Source organism: Chlorocebus sabaeus, chromosome 20, assembly GCF_047675955.1.
Source record: "Chlorocebus sabaeus isolate Y175 chromosome 20, mChlSab1.0.hap1, whole genome shotgun sequence".
Classification (NCBI taxonomy): Eukaryota; Metazoa; Chordata; class Mammalia; order Primates; family Cercopithecidae; genus Chlorocebus; species Chlorocebus sabaeus.
Window position 1 is genome coordinate 46,910,326 of NC_132923.1, and position 21,238 is coordinate 46,931,563.

The 21,238-nt window shown below is 36.1% G+C and overlaps 1 protein-coding gene across 5 annotated transcripts in view; it reads right to left on the reverse strand.

Annotated features, from left to right (window-relative positions):
* Positions 1-21,238, reverse strand: part of ZNF326 (zinc finger protein 326) — a 35,717-nt gene that overhangs the window by 10,486 nt on the left and 3,993 nt on the right. The window contains exons 3-9 of one of the 5 annotated variants that reach the window (XM_073008605.1): positions 18,171-18,293; positions 14,160-14,195; positions 13,954-14,065; positions 11,443-11,848; positions 8,889-9,087; positions 5,643-5,754; positions 1,396-1,543 (exon numbers count right to left, since the gene is read on the reverse strand). In XM_073008605.1, coding sequence (XP_072864706.1) covers positions 1,396-1,543; positions 5,643-5,754; positions 8,889-9,087; positions 11,443-11,848; positions 13,954-14,065; positions 14,160-14,195; positions 18,171-18,293 — 1,136 coding nt within the window. Of the gene's footprint in view, positions 1-1,395; positions 1,544-5,642; positions 5,755-8,888; positions 9,088-11,442; positions 11,849-13,953; positions 14,066-14,105; positions 14,196-16,654; positions 16,676-18,170; positions 18,294-21,238 lie in introns of those variants that run through there. The other 4 variants (XM_073008606.1, XM_007978020.3, XM_038002739.2 and 1 more) reach the window with 4 other exon arrangements.

The window sequence follows — 21,238 nt, forward strand, 5'->3', positions numbered from 1 at the left end:
GTGATCCACCCGCCTCAGCCTCCCAAAGTGCTGGGATTACAGGTGTGAGCCACTACACCTGGCCTGATCACTGTATTTTTTTGTTGTTGTTGTTAGCCACTGTTTTTATTTTACTTTATTTTATTTTTATTTTACTTTTAGTTGCAGGATGAATGTGCAAAATGTGCAGGTTTGTTACATAAGTATACATGTGCCATGACGGTTTGTTACCCCTATTGACTAGTCCTATAAATTCCCTCTCCTTCCCTCCAACCCCACAACAGGCCCGGGGTGTGTTGTTCCACTGCCTGTGTCCATGTGTTCTCATTGTTTGACTCCCACTTATGAGTGAGAAGATGTGGTGTTTGGTTTTATGTTCCTATGTTAGTTTGCTGAGGATGATGGCTTCCAGCTTCATCCATGTCCCTGCAAAGAACATAATCTCATTCCTTTTTTGTGGCTGCATAATATTCCCTGGTGTATATGTACCACATTTTCTTTATCCAGTTTATCAGTGATGGACATTTGGGTTGATTCCATTAGTTCGCTATTGTAAATAGTGCTCCAATAGACATATGTGTGCATGTGTCTTTATAGTAGAATGATTTATATTCCTTTGGGTATATACTCAGTAATGAGATTGCTCTGTCAAATGGTATTTCTGATTCTAGATACTTGAGGAATCTCCATGCTGTCTTCCACAATCATTTAACTAATTTACATTCCCACCAACAGTGTGAAAGTGTTACTATTTCTCCACGGCCTCTCCAGCACCTATTGTTTCTTGACTTTTTTTTTTTTAATTATACTTTAAGTCCTAGGGTACATGTGCACAACATGCAGGTGTGTTACATATGTATACTTGATGATCACTGTATTTTTAACTTTCTAATAATTCCATCTCTTCTGTCCAAATTCATTTTATGTACAATTAGCAGTCTAGCTCAAGCCCCTTCTTTAAGCATTCCTTAACATTCCCAACCGTCTTTCCCTTTGCCAAACCCCTACGGTACTTCTGAATTCCTGGCATTGGCACTGAACAGTCATTTAACTGCTCTGAGCATAATCTTTCATGATAAAAATGAGTTGTTATAGGACTCAACTGAAATAATGAATGAATGTAACCAGCACAACTCCAGTTAACGGATGATAGCTGACTCTGTATCAATAAAGTTGTTAAAGGACACCTCCCCCAGAAACAACTGTGAAAAATGTAATCATTTCTGAAATAACAAATACAAATTCTATTATAGAGGAATTCACAAGTAATTCTGGGTTAATTTTAAAGCAACTCTTTGTTTAAATAGTAAATTAAAATTTTAGAAACATAAATGCAAGAGATGGGGAAAGTGAAAAATGAAATCATAAGAAATTCATATCAATAAAATGCTTCTCACTTCAAAAACAGCTACTTACATGCAAAAACTCCATAACTACTTTATCAAATTTAGTTTGTTTCTGTATATGATCTAATGTTTCCTGATGTGAAGAACTTTCCAGATGCAGTTCAATATCTTTTTCTTCAAACGTTCGAAATTTACAAAATGAACACGTAAATGCCATTCTGTAAGAGAAAAAAAAGTTTTCCTTTAAATATTACTTTATTCACTTATAAAGAGTTCATAAGAATATACCATTGAAACTAATTTTACCAACATAAATGATTTCCTTTCTTCCATTTTATGACTGAATTAAACTTAGCTTAAATCTAAAAAAACTATTTCTTTAAGTACTTATTTGGACCGCACCCATACACCACTTTGCATTTCTGGCCCACTTTGGAGCTTCCGGGTAGGAAAAATGGAACCAGTGGATCTATAAGTTATCCACTTCAAGCCTGGACCAATTAAAAAGCCAAAGCAAACCTCAAGAAGTATCGAGTTCCAAAGTTCTGCAACTTATTTTACATGTTGTTCCATCCTCAAGCTTCTAAACCAATGGTAGTATCAACAAAGCAAAGTGGCACACCACCAGACAATCATAACTCATTCCTATGGAATTCTTGGGTGATAAAAGTCTTGCCTTCTAAAGACTACTTCACTTCGGGATAATTAATAGGCCTGGACTGGACAAATGTATACATCTGTAAGCTCAAGAGCCACTCCATAATGAACAGTCCCACCTAATTGTTTCTTTTTTTGTTTGTTTGTTTGAGATGGAGCCTCACTCTGTTGCCCAGACTGGAGTGCAGTGGTGCAATCTAAGCTCACTGCAACCTCCACTTCCTGGGTTCAAGCGGTTCTCCCACATCAGCCTCCCAAGTACCTGGGACTACAGGCATGCACCACCATACCTGGCTAACTGTTTTAGTAGAGATGGGGTTTTTGCCACCTTGGCCAGGCTGGTCTTGAACTCCTGACCTCAGGTGATCCGCCTGCCTCGGCCTCCCAAAGTGCTGGGATTACAGGTGTGAGTCACTGTGCCCAGCATAACTGTTTCTATCTTACGTTATTTTCTTTTCCTTGAATTATGCTAGCAGTCACGTAACTGGTTTCTGTCTCCAGTCTCCATTTTCCAATTAATTCTTTGCAATGCTACTAGATTTATTTTACTGGTTGAGAGTATGAGCTCTGGAGCCAACTGCCGAGTTCATATCCTAATTCCATTTTGTGATCTTGGGCAAGTTACTTGACTTCTCTAGGCCTTGGTTTTCTTACATTGAGATGAGAACGCTCACAGAGGTGTCTGAGGATTTTTAAAAATTAATGCATACAAAGCCCTTAGAACATTTTCTAACATACAATTACTCAATTAATTATTGTTACTTCCTATAGCAGGTAAGAGCACATTATTGCTCAAAGGGCTTCATTAGCTCTGTAAGCTCAAAAAACAAAGACAAAAATGTTTTTGCTGCCATTCAGGAAATTTCTTAATCTCTCCTTTTTGGCTTACTCACCAATACCTTTAATAATATCTGGCACAGCATGTCTCCATTAAACGTTTAGATTAGATTATACCTGTCACCCCATTAGAGTCACTTCAATCTACACTGCTTTCAATTTTCTAAATAACAATAACACATTCCTATTTATTTGCTTTGATGGCAAGCCATGGCCTCTACCTGGGCTGCCTCTCACAACTCCTCCTGTAACCCTACCATTCCCAGATCAATTCAAATACCACATCCATCATGGTCACCTCCCCTGATTTCCCTGCACCCTTATTTACTTATTTTTCGAGACAGAGTCTTGCTCTGTTGCCCAGGCCATAGAGTGCAGTGGTGCGAACTCAACTCACTGCAACCTCCACCTCCCAAGCTCAAGCTATCCTCCCACCTCAGCCTCCCAAGTGGCTGGGACCACAGCCACATGCCACCACACCTGGCTAATTTTTGTATTTTTTGTAGAAATAAGGTTTCACCATGTTGCCCAAGCTGGTCTTGAACTCCTAGGCTCAAGCAATCCACCCACCTTGGCCTCCCAAAGTGCTGGAATTACAGGCATGAGCTACCACGCTTGGCCTCCTACATTCTTATTTAGAAGTTATTTCTCATGAGACTACATTGTACTTCTCTTCTGGTATCCTTCATCATACACTATTATTTATGTACATCTCTCACACATCCATCTCTTTCTCCCTAGGTTCCCTTAAGGGTAGGTATAAACCTTTCCATGCTCTTTATTATGTTGAAAGCATTCAAATATCCAAGGGAAGGAACCTATCACAAGAATAGTGATTTACTCAATCTCGAATCCTCATAACTCAAAGTAAAACTGCTCTGATAAGTGAAAATAATCTAGACTACTTTAAAGAAATTATATCCTACAATGATAATTTATGAGTTGACATTCTTTTGGTTATATCATCAGATTTATATTTAGAGTTACAGAGAACATAGCTAAATGAAAGTTCAGTTCTTTCATTTTCTCCAAATCACAATTTTATATATTATATTAACATTAACATAATCCAGATTATGTTAACATGAATGTAATTCAGATCCAAAATTTTTAATGAGAAAAATATTCATAGGGCAATTAAATTTTAAAAATTGCATCTTACAATGTAAAATGATTTTTACACTCCAAGAGGCTGATAATTTAAATTCATTTCTACACCAAAATATAACTATGACTGTTGCTTCTACCAAAAGAAGGAATCACAAGAGATAATGAGTGGGACAGAGAACTCACAAGGACTAAAAATAGCAGTAGTTCTTAAAACTAGAACTACTCTTCTTTTTATGGATTGTTTTGTTTTGTTTAGAGATGAGGTCTTGCCATGTTGCCCAGGTTGGCCTCAAACTTCAGGGCTCAAGGCTTTAAGAAAAATCAAGACATTTTTTTAAAAACTGCTAAATTGCTTTCTAGTAGTTATAATATTATTATACACCAAGAAATTTTAAGTGTCCTTTGACCATTCCTTAATCAGCAAATCAAATTTCTCCTTAGTAATAAAATGGCATACTGTTATTTAAATTTTTAGTTTTAATTACTGTTAAGTTTAAACAATTTCCTTAAAATTATTACTAGCTGCTGTTTCCTTATCATATTAAATATTAAACATTTTAGTTTTATTACTTTTTAAAATAATTTGGGTGATGTTTTAATCTAATTTGGACATTAATCATTTCTCATGTTTATATTTTCCAAGTCTGTTTGCTTTCCTTTCAAATTTTAAGTTTTTATTTAGCCAAATCTGCTCATCATTTCCTTTGTAATTTATTCTATAACTTTTAAGCCTGGGAAAAAAATCTCCTTGCAGAACATTTTGTTTTTCTGTAATTTCATTTTTTTTTAAACTACATTCATTCCAGGTGTCATATGAGGAAGCTCTAAACTTATTTTTGTTATTATTTCATTGTTCAATCAATTCCCCTCTTATTTCTAATATCATCTTTATTAAATATTACATTCTTCCTGACAATCTGCTCACAGGCTAATAATTCTGGTATAGTAATTAGTTTTGTGTATTATCACGTATTTTTAACTATTACAGCTTTTTAATGAATGATTATCTATAAAAGTCAGTACCGGCCGGGCACGGTGGCTCAAGCCTGTAATTCCAGCACTTTGGGAGGCCGAGACGGGCAGATCACGAGGTCAGGAAATCGAGACCATCCTGGCTAACACGGTGAAACCCCATATCTACTAAAAAATACAAAAAACTAGCCAGGCGTGGTGGTGGGCGCCTGTAGTCCCAGCTACTCAGGAGACTGAGGCAGGAGAATGCCATAAACCCAGGAGGCGGAGCTTGCAGTGAGCTGAGATCCAGCCATTGCACTCCAGCCTGGGCGACAGAGCAAGACTCCGTCTCAAAAAAAAGAAAAAAAAAAGTCAGTACCTACCCATTTACTCTTCTTCAGAATTTCCTTTGGGATCTGGATTGGAAAGAACTTACATATTTGTAATATTTAGTTCCTGCCCATGAAAATCACTGTCTCCATATAGTCAAACCTCAATGACAAGTACATCTTTTTAAGAATGCTGTTATTTCTGGATATTTTATATTTCTGGATTGCCATTATAAATAGAATGCCTTTTTTCTTATGTTTTCTAAGTAGTGATTACATATAAATATGAAAAATCAAAAGCATTCCTCTATATCTTTGAACAAGCCTTTTCATTTGAATCTTAGAACTTTTTCACATTACAATTGATGTTTCTGCCTTTTCTAGGTAATCATTTTTTAATGAGCCCAATTTTCTGACTCTAAGCACAAACCTGTATCCATCTCCATATTTCTCACTGTTTTTTTCTCTTCTGCGCCTTTGTTTCTCTCTCCGAGCCTCAATTCGTCGCTTTTCTTCCTCTTCATTTTTAGGATCAGTTTTTGCTAGGATATCACACAAAAAAGTAAAAGCTAAAATTCATTTTTCCATTCTCTCTTTCCAATCATCAGTTCATAAAGTACATACTTATGAGGTTTACTTAGTGATTGTAATCTAAAATTGAACTCACTGAAAAAATCGGAGTTTGAGACTATCCAGTATTTCTTAAACTTCACTAAATTAACTTCATTCATTTGAAAACCATCATCACGAATTCCGTCATATCTGCTTGTCATCTATGTGATTATTTGCTACATATTTATCTTTAAATCTGCTCATTTGTCCTCTCCCTATTCTAAGCAATAATATCCTTATCACCTAAAATTATCTTGGGCACCATATACTTTGGGAAACACTAAAGCAACCTGCCCCAGCATGAAAATGGAAGTCCAGTAAACACTGCAGAGACCTGGATGCAAGAACTCATGTTCATATTGTAGGAGCTCTCGGAAAGTTTCTTAAAATTTATAATCTCCAAAATAAAAGCACATCTGTTCTCTTTTTTTAAAAAATTGTCTATTGTAGGCCAGGCGCAGTGGCTCAAGCCTGTAATCTCAGCACTTTGGGAAGCCGAGACGGGTGGATCACGAGGTCAGGAGATCGAGACCATCCTGGCTAACCCGGTGAAACCCTGTCTCTACTAAAAAATACAAAAAACTAGCACAGTGAGGTGGCGGGCGCCTGTAGTCCCAGCTACTCGGGAGGCTGAGGCAGGAGAATGGCGTAAACCTGGGAGGCGGAGTTTGCAGTGAGCTGGGATCTGGCCACTGCACTCCAGCCTGGGGGACAGAGCGAGACTCCGTCTCAAAAAAAAATTCTCTATTGTGATAAAATACATAAAACATAAGATTTACTAGTTTAACCATTTTAAAATGTGCAATTCAATGGCATTAAGTACATTCACAAAGTTATGCAACCATCTCCACTATCTAGTTACAGAACTTTTCATCAACCCATAAAGCAGTCACTCCCCATTTCAACCCTACCCTAAGGCCCTGGTAACCACTAATCTGCTTTCTGATCTACGGATTTGCCTACTCTAGGTATTTCGTATACCTAGAATCATCCTGTCTGTTGCCTTTTTGGTCTGACTTTTATTTAGCATGTTTTCACAGCTCACCCATGTTGTGCCATGTATTAGTAAGTACTTCCTTCTTTTTTATGGTTCAATAATATTCCATTATATGAATATTCCACATTTTTAAAACCATTCATCTGTTGATGTGTATTTCAATAGTTTCTACCTTTTGACTACTATGAATAATGCTACTATAAACATTCATATATAATTTTTTGTTTGGGCCAGGCACAGTGGCTCATGCCTGTAATGTTAGCACTTCAGGAGGCTGAGGCGGATGGATCACTTGAAGCCAGGAGTTCGAGACCAGCCTGGACAACATGGCAAAACCATCTCTACTCAAGATGCAACAATTAACTGGGTGTGGTGGTGCACATCTGTAGTCCTAGTTACTCAGGAGGCTGAGGAATGAGAATTGCTTGAACCCAGGGGCGGAGGTTGCAGCAAGCCAAGACTGCGCCACTGCACCTCAGCCCGGGAAACAGAGTGAGATCCTGTCTCAAAAATAAAAATAAATAAATAAATTTTTGTTTGAATACTATTTTACATTCTTTGGAGTAGAAGAACACCTAGAAGTAGAATTGCTGGATCATATGGACAGTCTATGTTTAATTGTTTCAGGAAGCACCAATCTGCTTCCCACAGTGGCTTCACTGCTTTACATTCCCATCAATAATGTGTGAAGGTTCCAATATCCCCATATCCTTGTCAACCCTTGTTATTTTCCTTTTATTATTATGACTATCCTAGTGGGTATGGAGTGGTATCTCATTGTGAGCAGGTTCCTTCTTGTAATACATTTAACTTTATACTTTAAAAAAAAAGAAAAAACTTAATGATTTGCCCTTAAATTTTTCCTTTTATGCACTGCTTATAGATGGCCTTTGAAAAATCTACTTATTTATATATTACCTCAAATAAGTAATTTAATCTTCCTTTCATATGCTAAAACTATAACATGTTGTACTTCTAGCCAAGTGACAGAATAGGGTTCCTTCCCTACTAATTTTCTATAAAGTCACAGTCTATGCTACAGCATAGCAAGACCTTGTATTGAGGAAAATTCAGCAATCATCTTTTTAAACGCCCATTTTACACCTGACAGAGAAGCCATAATTTAATTAAAGAATCTGAGTTTCATTCTTAGCTATACAACACTATTCTCAAGTTTTGTTATATAAAAAAGAAGGTATGGGGGAGGGATACATATTATCTGCTTTAATGGCAAATCAGTTTCTTTATCAAACTTTTGCAATATTTAACTATACACGCAAAATACATCTTTGAAATAGGTCCCAAGAGAATCAACTGAATTTTCTATTATAGTAACGTCTAATAAAATTTCAAATTTGATACATAACAGTCTATCAACTGACACATTGTTAAAGGTATCCCCACAACACATACTCTGCTTAGTATCAGGTTTCCAGAATTTCAGGAATTCCAGAAATTCCAGAATATTGTTTCTTATTAAACAATAAGGCATGATGAGAAAGTAATTTAAGTACAATTTTTAAACTTTTCTCAAATTTTATATTATAGAAAATATATGTTGAGGAAAGAATCTAACATTGCAATTTCAGTTTTTTCAAATATTACATAATAAAATGTCTATAATGTTATAATCAGGGAAAAAAGTTATTTTAAAATAAAAGGGAAAAATGAATACAAAGCAAATTTCTGTTACAATCATAAGGAGGTTTAAGAACAGGATTTCTAGAGCATTACTTGCTCTGGAATATATCCTGGCATTACCATTTACTGGTTGTTTGACCTAGGCAGCAAATTATTTATCTATCTTATGCCTGTTTTCTCAGCTGTAGAGGGTTTGATACACAACCACACAGGATTCACGAAAAAGGAATGGACCAGGGTATGTACATTTTTAAAGTATCTTTGGGTATTCATGACCAATTATTAACTGCAATAGGGAATTTACAGATCTAATTTCTACAATCGCAATTGTTAAGTAGTTTTGGTATATAAACATGAAAAAATTACCTAAAAGTATGGAATTAAAAAAAAAAAGTATCCTGAATCATAGCAATTATGTTTTCTTACTGGGTGATTTGCTGAGGCTTATCTTCTCCATAGGTTTTGCTAGTTTGGGTTTCTTGATAAAGGTTCCACTGGGCTTATTAAACGGCTGCATCATTTTTCTCTTTATTCCTCTTGCAGCAGCAACTGTCACATTGGTGGATTTGTTTTGATAGTCAACAACAATTCCAGGTCTATGAATGCTTCCAAAATCACCCATATGCTGTAAATTTGTGAAATCAATAAGTATTAGCATATTGTCCAAGAAAAACTATGAATTCATATAAAATTTTCACGTTAACTATCTACTAATTTTCACCTGAAAATTCCCTGGAATGTAACTAAATTTTACATGTCCATTCTGAAAAAACACATTGAAAAACTCTGTAAATTATTACATAAACTCAAATCCATTGAATTAGTATTTTTATTTCCAGTAGAACAAATAATGAATATTTGCTACCTATGTTTTTACTTTTACATTTCAAAATTACTTGAGATTATAGACAACATATGTGCCTCTCCAAATGTTACCACTTGTACAACTCTCTGACAACTCCTCTTCAGAGTTCCTAATTGATGTTTTCCCATGAAAAGACCCTAAAAGAAATCTTTATTTTACTAAAACCTGGCTTAAAACTAAGATACACAAAGAAGACCATATTTGTAGTTTGAAGTAAAAAAGATCCAGAAATCATTTAGTATTCTCCCTGTTGAAAAAGGGAATGAGAAGGCGAGATGGAACATTAGTATGAAATAGGAGAGTTAAAGCATAACCATGCATCAACTTCCAAGACACACTTCAGATAAAGAATTGCATCTGACGTTCCATTCACATTCTTACCTAGAGAAACATTATCTGACCCCGAAGCCCAAGAAACAAAAGTTTACAGATGAAGAGTCATGCAACCAAACGACTCTTTGTGTCCCTTCCTCTTCTCTTGTCATTATCCAAATCTACACCAAGAGGCCACATGTCCACAGAAATTTATTCTGCTAATCTTACTTTTAGAAGATAAAGATGGAGGAGTAATCTGAAGAGAAGGACCCAAGGGAAATTGTACAAGTGAAGATTTAAAATGTAGGTCCTATTGGCTCATCTACTTCACTAACAGAAGGAAAGAAAGAAAAGTCCATTCAGACTAGAATGGTAAATACAAAGTACAAGAATACTTGCTTTACTATTATGAAAACGAAATTTACTTTTGAAGCCTCATTAAGAAAACACACTTTGCCTAAAATAATATACAGCATGGAAAATATTAAGTGTTTTCCAAATTTTCAAACTAGAATGGATTTTCAATTCAAAACCCAAAGCCTGTCATCCCAACTATTTTCAATTAACCTATGATCATGAAGTATAGTGGGACTGTAATGTATTAGTTGCTTACATTTGTATACTATGCTTAGGAATGCCTAGTTAACCTAGTTGTGTTTCCAGGTAATTTAAAAAGTCGTATCAGGAAAATCTTCCTTAATTACACATTAAAGGTGCAATGCATTTTTACATAAGTAAAGAGTAACTGTTAAAAATGCAAAATTTCTACACAAGTATAACAAGCTACACTGACACACCAAAGGTTAATAACCAGTCAAAAACGTGTATGTATCCTACTACATTTTTTACTAGAAATACTTTCCTCTGCAAAGAAAATATTAAGAGCAGCTGACTTAAAAGGATTCTTACATTATAACAAAAACACAACACTCTTTAAATGATCAACTATATAACAACCCCACAATCTACACACACTTACTAGGTAAAATTTCATGTCAATCAAGTGACCTAAGAACACAAAGCATAATGTCTACACTATGCACCCTAACGTTAAACAATTGTAGACTAGTATATTTACTCATTTAAGCAATAATTTACAAAATATTACTTCCTAAGAAGAAATCATAAACGTATCTGTACAGGTGAAAATTATTTCTCAAGAGTAAAACTAGTAACACGAGGGAAAATTAAACAACCAGCAATTGGACATATTGTAAGAGTGAGTTAGCAAAATTACACTGACCACAAATCATTGTACAATCTATTATACACATCAACTTCTTCACCACATAAACATGGCTAAGCTATCCTGATCTACCATCAACTTTTAGTCTCTTGTGTTTAATGTGAAACATGGAGCTTTGAAGAAATTCTACTTGCTAGAGTTTAGCAACAAAGTATAAACATTTTATCATACATTGCACCTTTAACCTACTCAAAAACTCAAAAAGGGTTCAGTGACCTTTCACAATAATCCACAAACTATTCCACCAGCAAAACTGCTAGTGTTTACAAGGAAAAATGCAACTCCTTTTAACCCCTTTTAGACCAAACCTAACAGCCTCACCTTTTTAATAAAGGGAGATTTGGCACAACTTTATGATCATCTCAAACTGCCACTTATTTTCTGAGGTGCTGGAAAAACTTTTACAGTCAACCTAAAAATTATGTTTACGACTCAGCTTTTGCTTCAAAATACACTGGGATGAACAGTGTTTATTCTAGTTGAAAGCGATGGTCTTGAAAGGGTTTAAAAGAGTGACTAGTGAAAAGAATCTGAAAAGATTCTGTTGTACTTACTCCTCGGCCTCGGCCTCTGCCTGTTGATGGTCCTCCAAAAGCATCATAGTTTCTGCTTCCAAACGTACTTTCAGGATAAGCAGGCGTTCCTCTCCCCCGAGAGCCTACAGGTGCAGGCTTCATATGGGGTGAAGAAAAACTGCTGTAGGAAGAGTAATTCTCTCTTCCTCTGTCCTCCATAAACCCAGGCCTCAATTTTGAACGGGAGTAAGGTGCTTCCCAGCTAGACCCGCCCTGGTTTCTACCTCCGAAAGAGTCAAGGCTATTCCGGTAGGAGCTCTCAAATCGACCACCATAACTACCTCCGAAGCGGCTTTGTTCGGGTTCATTAAAACCATAGCCAGATCTGTACAGATCTCGCCCACCCAGAGAAGACCTGGAGTCGTAAGACTCATAAGGTCCAAACCTGGAAAAGTTGCACAGTGAGGGAAAAAACAAAAGTAAGCTTACTAATGTTAGACAATTCAAAAGACAAATTATCAGATGACATTTATCAACTAAAATTCATTTATACCATACTGGTTTGCACAGTTCTACTTTTGTTCACACTTGATTAGGGCTGGGCAGTTCAACGTGAGACCAGATAGAAAGCTATCTGAGTCAGATTCTAAACATGAATTGAGTTTAGTAAAACTTAGCTTAAAAATCTGCTTCTTAGCAGCTTTTCTATTTTATGAAGAAGAAAAGATTTGTCTGTCATTATTTAAGCCCAGCCCTAGTCTTGGAAAAGGTCATTTGCTAAAGTTCACAAACTATTCAAACGTTTTTGAATCTATCTCTATTATTAAAAATTACAAAACATTTACAACATTTTGGCTTTCAATAGGGACACAAATTGAAGACTACTTAGATGTAGGTTATTTGTGACACAGAGAGATCCTTTTGCACTCCCAATAATCTATATCACAAACTGCTTCATTGTGTCTGTAGGCGTCAAAATTTGGGGAATTATCTCTGGTTATAAAAATTTGACAATCTGCCAAATTTCAGCCAAGGTCAATTAATCAATCCTCAATCACTTTTTACTTGTAGACTAGAAAATCTAACAAATCTAGAAGGATAAACAGATAAAACATAAAAGTAAAAGATCACCAACATATACCCTCTGCATATGAATTTTCAAGGCAGATGAAAAAGAATACATCTTATAATATATTCGATTATTTGAAAAATTATATCCTTCAGGAAATTATCACATAAAACTATCCTTAAAAAGGGAGCACACAGTCTCCTCGAGGTTTTAAGAGAGTTAACAGAAGAAATAAATCATCTTCCTTCTCACAAACCCAAAGCATGGATTACAAAAGTTGCTTGATATCTTACAACACAATTTTATAAAGACCCACAATTACACATGAGATAAAACAATAACATCTACAGAAATAGCTTATGCACATTACATTCACAATATAAAAGGGCAATAACTGACATATTAAAACATTAAGTGTTACATTACTTCAATTATTTACAGATCACTAAATAGAAGGTAGTATTTACTTCTGAATCCTAGTAACCATATAAAAATTATTCCTATTTCCAACTACATTTTTCAAAACATCTATCACATAAGCAAAATAGTTGCAACTGTTCAGTTTCTTATTTTTTCTTTACTATAAATCATAGTGGCACACTGGAAGCAGAAAGAAGGAAAGTAAGCATCATTCAGTCCATCATTAAGGAATCCGGATCCTTCAATTTATGAAGAAGGATGACTGTTTCACATGTCTACTAACTAGTTTTACTTATATTCAGCAGCAACCTTTGTGCCTCAAAAAGCAGACACCCGTTCTCCTGAAATATGGTCAACCTTAAAGCTTGTAGTTGTTTAAGTAGGTTTAAGCTTTATACAGTAGTAACAGTATAAATACAATCTAGACTAGTAAAAGGTATAGTATTCATGGCTTTAATACAATGCTCCTAGCCTAGAGCACAAGTGCTTTGGTGTAAGTAGTACCTGCCAATAAATAACCTGAACATAATTTTAAAAATATTTATATTATTGCAATATGCTCTTCCTTTAAAATTAGAATTAAAGGAATATGTCTTGAATGTTTCTTAGAAAGCAAATGTTAGACTGTTTCAGTAAAATCCATTCTAGTCAGACTGCTTTGCTAATTTACATAGCACCCCACATTAGAAAAGATTTTTTTTAATTATTAAGAAAAAGCTTCATAAATAATATTTTCAATAACATTTTTATATCATTTTTCAGGATATTTTGATTGACAAGAAGTTAGAAGTAAAAGAATTTTTTAAAAGTTCACTGCTAAAAACAGAGTATCTTACTCTATTGTATTGACATGATATAGTTATCTGGTGTTTTCCTAAAATAATGTCTGCCAGTAATCCTGATTTAAATTTTATCCCATTAATTAACACCTTTAAACATTTAAGGTGATGATTCAGTAGCAAACAGTGAAGTTCAAGTATCATAACATGCCTAAAGAATACTTAATATATCCAGAATCTTATAGTTGTCTAATTATTTGGCCAAATGATTAAGCAATTTACCTGCTACCCCCACCACCACCACTGTGATTGTCCATGCCATATGACTGGTTTAGGTAGGACTCCATGGATCTCTGACCCCCATAGGATCCATGGCCATAGTCACGATCCATCCCTATAAGAGTTTAAAAAGAAAAAAGTTATATGATGCTCACCTTCACTGGCACTCAAAAGAAGAATTTTTAGATAAATATCCTTGAATGTCAGACCTCCGTAAGATCCAGGGCCATAATCACGATCCATTCCTAAAAGAGAGTCAATAAGAAATTGTCAGTAAAATACACCATTTTCTTCAGGGATCTTTGCACAAAACACAAGATATTCCTATCTATCTCCTGAGATAATAATTTACCATTAACATTTAAACTAAATTCACACTAAATGCTGAAGGGAAAAACACAAAGATGAGAAGCTACTAAATCAAATTTGCTTAAAAAAAAAGCCTGATATTTCAAAGAAAAACATATTTTCAACTAAAAGTTCTACCTTAGAATTATTTTCTTTTTTGATTTTCTTTTGAGACTGGTTATGAGACTGGCTAATTTTTGTATTTTTGATAGAGATGGGCTTTCACCGTGTTGCCCAGGCTGGTTTTGAGCTCCTGGGCTCAAACAATCCACCCGCCTTGGCCTCCCAAAGTGCTGGGATTAGAGGCATGAGTCACTGCACCTGGCCACAGAATTATTTTCAATTTAACCAAATTTATTTGACTAGGGGACTACTATAAGGCCTTGTATTAAGTACTATAGCATATATAATTAATGATAAATAATTCCTATTCTTAAGAGAAGTCAGCATTTAATAATGTCAAAGGGGAAATTTTTGTCCTATATGACAGCAGTAGACTATACTTGTTTTATGCATCTAACTCCTCTCTAAATGTCTGAAAACTCAGAAGCAGCCACGTTTCCAATTAGCCTTGTTCACAGTAATTGAAATAGACATTTTTAAAAAGTAAAATCACAGAGTGAGACCAATCTATGGCACTGTGCCTATAAATGATGACTCAACAAATGAATGCAAATTCTAGCAATGTGAACACTAAAAAAAAAAAAAAAAAAAACTAAGACACAATAAGCATATTGTCTATTTTATTACACTGCAATTCTGCCTATATACCAACTTCTGATATGAAAAATAAATACAACAAAAGAGGTAACAAAATCAATTTAGGATGACTATAAAAATCAGAAAGTAAAACAAACATTTAGAATTTGTTTTCTATAAAGTACTTTAAAAATCCCTCATTACTATCCTCCCCAAATGTGATACACAAATAAATACAATGGTACACACAGAGTAAATACCTTAATTTACATTTTTAAAACATTAAATTTTATATAATCATTTAAATATCTCTAGTCCTAACAATAATAATAATGACAACAATAACAACTTTATAAAACTAGTACTCAAAGTCATCCAACTTTAAACCTGGTAGCAACCTAAATGTTCAAAATCAATCCTCTCATTTTATAGACATGGGGAACTGAAGTCCAAAGAGATGAAATGATTTTCCCAAAATTCCATACATATCCTCTTGTCTAGTCTCATGCTATCACTTCCACATGAAATATTTTCCTCTACTACCCTATATAGCGGCCTACTGAAACTTTCTAATCTTTTAAAGTCCATTTCAAATACTAATATATTCAAGAAAACTTTTACTGATCCTCTCTCAGCTGAGGGTCATCTTTCTTCTGAATGTTATAGGCACAAAAGCCTATAACTCTCACGTGGTGCTTGTGATACTCTGCCTTACTCTGCCATTTGTGGCCTCATCTTAAATTTACTAGTCCTGTGGTAAAGTCCAATTTTTATCTTAGAACAGCAGTTGCCAAGGCAGCTGCTGACAACTGGGAGTTGCTGAAAACCTTTCTGGGGATCCACAAGGTCAAAATATTTTCATAAATAACACCTGAAAATTATTTGCCTTTTTCAGAGTTGACACTTGCACAGAAGGTGCAAAAGCACCGATGAATAAAAATGCTGGTGACCTAGCACAGATCAAGGCAGTGGCAACAGATTGTACTGGTAGTCATTACGTTCTTTTTTTTTTTTTTTTTTGAGACGGAGTCTCTCTCTGTCGCCCAGGCTTGGAGTGCAGTGGTCGGATCTCAGCTCACTGCAAGCTCCGCCTCCCGGCTTTACGCCATTCTCCCGCCTCAGTAGCTGGGACTACAGGCGCCCGCCACCTCGCCCGGCTAGTTTTTTGTATTTTTTAGTAGATATGGGGTTTCACCGTGTTAGCCAGGATGGTCTCGATCTCCCGACCTCGTGATCCGCCCGTCTCAGCCTCCCAAAGTGCTGGGATTACAGGCTTGAGCCACCGCGCCCGGCGTCATTACATTCTTTAACATTACACGCTCACAGTAAAAATAATAAAATACAAATGCCAATTTCTCCTCAGAATGTCCTTGACGAAGCAGTAAGAATTATCAATTTTATTAAAACATGACCTTTAAGTACACCTTTTTTTATATTCTCTGTAATGAAAGGGAAAACATATCAAGCAATTTGGCTGCCTACCAAAGTACCATAGCTCTCCCAGGAAAAGCTATTGTGCAAGTGTTTGGTTTGTGAATTAAATCAGCCACTTTTTACAAGGAACACTCTTTTTACTAGAAAGACTGACAGACAAATACGATGGTTTTCAGATTTGGGCATTTGGCAGATATTTTCTTAAAAATGAACTAAGTGTGACCTGGCGAGGTAGCTCACGCCTGTAATCCCAGCACTTTGGAAGGCCGAAGCGGGTGGATCACGAGGTCAGGAGATCGAGACCATCCTGGCGAACACGGTGAAACTTCGTCTCTACTAAAAATACAAAAAATTAGCCAGGCATGGCGGCGGGCGACTGTAGTCCCAGTTACTCTGGAGTCTGAGACAGGAGAATGGTGTGAACCTGGGAGGCGGAGCTTGCAGTGAGCTGAGATCGCACCACTGCACACCAGACTGGGGAACAGAGCGAGACTCGTCTCAAAGGAAAAAAAAAAAAAATGAACTAAGTGAAACCATTGTTTTAACAAAAACAGCTGACATTATTTGTTGTCAATGATAAAATTCATGCTTTCAAGTGAACATGAGAATTTTTTAAAAGTTGTATCTACCACCGTGAGCTTGACAGCTTCCCAATACTTACAGACTTTCTGATAAGGCTGGTGGTGGTATTACTGAATATGATTTTTTAAATATTGTGCCATAAAACCTATCAATATTTGGAAAATCTGCATTTTATATAAAAACCACTATTTTCCAAATAATGTCGATATTACAAAATAATGTATGGTAAAAAAGATCCATTCAAAGTACAAGACATACTAATGGGTTTTAATATAACAGTACAGAAAGTTTATCAATACACAAAACATATGGAGATATTTTACGGCTTTTTTCATTTGAAGACTTCAAATCTGGTGTGTAATTTACACTTACAGAGCACCTCAATTCAGACTATCCATGTTTTAAGTGCTAAATAGGAACATGTAGCTAGCAGCTACCAAACTGGACAACACAGTCCCAGATTAATAAAATAGTTAATTTTTTGTGATAAAGTTGGTAAGTATATAGTAAATTTATGCTCATATATTAGAGGATAATTCTAAGATTAAAATAAAGTTTTACAAATGGAAAGTTTTCCTCTAAGGCCTCATATTTAAAAATAAGATTATGTTTAATCAGGTACACAGAGGAAAAAATCTTATGTTTTATTTCTGCTAGTTTCTATTTTGAGTTAGCATTGGCTGCCTTTGAATACTAAAACCTTCAGTTTTGATTCTATTTTTGTTTCACTATAATCAAAATTATTAACATTTATTGCACACTAACCATGTATGTGTTAGATACTCTGAAATGTACAAAAATTAATAAAGCTACTTTTATATAGCAATGATTCTGGTTGATTACTCATAGAACTGTTACTACTCATTTAAACAGGAGGAAAAGTCTTTATATTGTATACAGTGTAGTTATAGGGCTATAGATTCTGTAAGATGACTGCTTTTATATAAATTTTTCTTCCAGTCACCAAAATGAATTTTAAAATCCCTTTTAAAAATAAAACTGTGAGAACATAGTAGTATCTCTTAAATGAAAGTAATTTACCAACAAAAATAAAACTGACCTAATAATTTAAATCAAATACATGCTCAAAAATGCTAAAACTCATTTTTAATTAAAACACAAAGAAGTAGCTGCAAAATACTGGGGGGAAAACTGACCTATGGGCTGGGCAAGGTGGCTCACACCTGTAATCCCAACCCTTTGGGAGGCCAAGGTAGGTGGATCAGCTGAAGTCAGGAGTTCAAGACCAGTCTGACCAACATGGTAAAACTCCGTCTCTACTAAAAAATACAAAAAAAATTAGCCGGGCGTGGTGGTGGGAGCCTGTAATCCCAGCTACTCAGGAGGCTGAGTCAGGAGAATCGCTTGAATCCATGAGGCAGAGGTTGCAGTGAGCTGAGATGGCGCCACTGCACTCTAGCCTGGGCCACAAGAGAGAAACTCCATCTTAAAAAAAAAAAAAAAAAAAAAAAATTAAAACCTGACCTATAACCAAAATAACTAGCTATGTGACATTAAGTCTTGAGTGGGACTACTTTTTAGCAACTCTACACTACCAGCACCCTACTACAAGATACCAGCATCTACCACCTAGGTTACTGCAAAAGTCTCCTAACTGGTTTTCCTGCTCCACTTTTGCTCCTTTGCTGTTTATTCTGAAGACAATAGCCAGAATAATTCTGATAAAATGTAAGTTCAACCATGTTCAATGCTCAGTAACCTCCAATGGCTTCCTATTATTCCAAGTAAAAGCCAAAGCTTAAAATAACACATAAGAACCTATACCAGTGGTTTTAACTAGGGGAGATTTTGCACCCCCTGGGGACACTGGCAATGTCTGAAACATTTTTGGATGTCACAACTAGGGGGCAGATGCTACTGACATCTTGCATATAGAGGCCAAGAAGGCTGTTAAAAGTTCTACAATGCACAGGACATACCCCTACAACAAAAAATTACCCAGTCCAAAATGTAAGAAATTTGAGAAACCCTGCCCTACATGATCTGCCTCAGCACCTCTTAACTTCATTATCAATTTTATACACCCCTGTTCACTCCACTCCTACAACACCAGGTCCCTTGATGTTTCTAGAACACAAGGTGTATACCCATTTTGGCAGCTGCTGTTCCCTCTGCCTGGAATGCTCATTCCCCTGAACCTGCTCTGTTTACTCCCTCAACTTTTTCAGGTCTTCACTTGCTATTGCTTCTGATATATAAGCAAATTATCTTTGATTTTCAATGCTTTCTGGCTACACCTCAACACTCTAACCTTGTCTTAAGATTGCTCAGCAAAAAAATCATCTGTTCTAGTCAAGCCAGCGTTAAGGTCTTGCTCTGTCACCCAGGCTGGACTGCAGTGGCACAATCATAGCTCACTGCAGCCTTCACCTCCTGGGCTCAATCAATCCTCTCATCTCAGCCTCTGGAGTAACTGGAACTATAGGGGGGCACCACTACGCCTGGCTAATTTAAAAAAAAAATTTTTTTTTTGGGCTGGGCGCGGTGGCTCAAGCCTATAATCCCAGCACTTTGGGAGGCCGAGACGGGCAGATCACGAGGTCAGGAGATCGAGACCATCCTGGCTAACACGGTGAAACCCCGTCTCTACTAAAAAATACAAAAAACTAGCTGGGCGAGGTGGCGGGTGCCTGGAGTCCTAGCTACACGGGAGGCTGAGGCAGGAGAATGGCGTAAACCCGGAGGCGGAGCTTGCAGTGAGCTGAGATTCCGCCACCGCACTCCAGCCCAGGTGACAGAGCAAGACTCAGTCTCAAAAAAAAAAAAAAAAAAAAAATTTTTTTTGTAGAGACAGGGTCTCACTATGTTGCCCAGGCTGGTTTCAATCACCTGGCCTCAAGCAGTGCTCCTACCTCAGGCTCCCAAAGCACTAGGATTACAGGCATGAGCTAGCGCACCCTTTTCTCTCCCTTTTTCTATATGCTATTTATATAAAAGGTATTATGAAGCAAGAAGGAAAATATGGAGACACTGGAAATACATATTCCTTCCAAGAAATAGTGTGGGGAAAATCTGTACTGTGCCATGTTTTCCAATGCCTTCTACTTCATTTCACTTCCTAGAAAATACAGTGCTAACAATAAAACATATTTCTGGTTTTTTGGTACCTATGCATTGTTTATTTCTTAAAGCCTATAAGTCTTCCTCTAAATAGCTTCATGGCTTTCATACTCACCTATCTTAAATCTATGCTCAAATATCATCTTTTTAGTGAGTCCTTCCCCAGAGACTCTAAAACTGCAACACATACAAGTACACACACACATTTATCCTCCTTCTCTGTTATTCTCCCTAGCAATGATCATCATCTAACATACAATATATATTACTCCTTTTTTCCCCTGTGGACTAAATTATGACATATATATTATTTCTTATCTTGTTTACTATTTCATCCCACTAGACTGAAAGCCTCACAAAGGCAGGAATATTTGTCCATTTTGTTCACTGCTATATTCCCACCTCCTAGAATGATATCTGATGCCCAGCAGGTACTAAATATTCGCTGAGCAATGTCAAATAGAATCCCTGAAATTAAGTTCCTCATTTGTAAAATATAAATAATCTAGACCTAGAAGTACTGTCAAGCATTGGCCTTTAATCAGAGGTGCCTTCCAAAATCAGAGTGGTTTTGCACAACATACACAGCCAAAGACCATTTGCACGGAAATTAAGATTCGAGAGGTATAGGCTATGTCTGAACAGAGAGACTTTGAAAAAGCTCCCCAGGAGATTCCAACAATCACCCTCAGATGACAACCACTATCATAACTAAAATTAGGAGAAAAAATAAAAGTCATAATATTAGATCTTATTGCAACACCGTATAATAAATAAATGTCTAGCCCTGCATGAGTCTGCATTTCAAGTCCTATGTTTAGACATTAAATCCAACTATCCAGTAAATCCTAGATGGCCTTTTATCATTACAAATTATCTCCCTCTTCCCCTTCCCCTCCCCCTCTCCCTTGTAAAAGCACTAGTCCTACATTCCAGTTTAAAATTCTGGATTCGTTTTTATTCAACCCTCTCAATTTTCTGCCCATTACTAGTCAGCCTGCAAGTTCTGCTAATTTGCTCTTTAAGATTACTACTATCACCTCCCAAGTTCAAGGTCTTAAAATCTTTATATCAAAACTTATGAAACGGCTTTCTCGTTAATTTTCCAGTTTTCAATATAACCTACATGTGGATGCAAATTAAA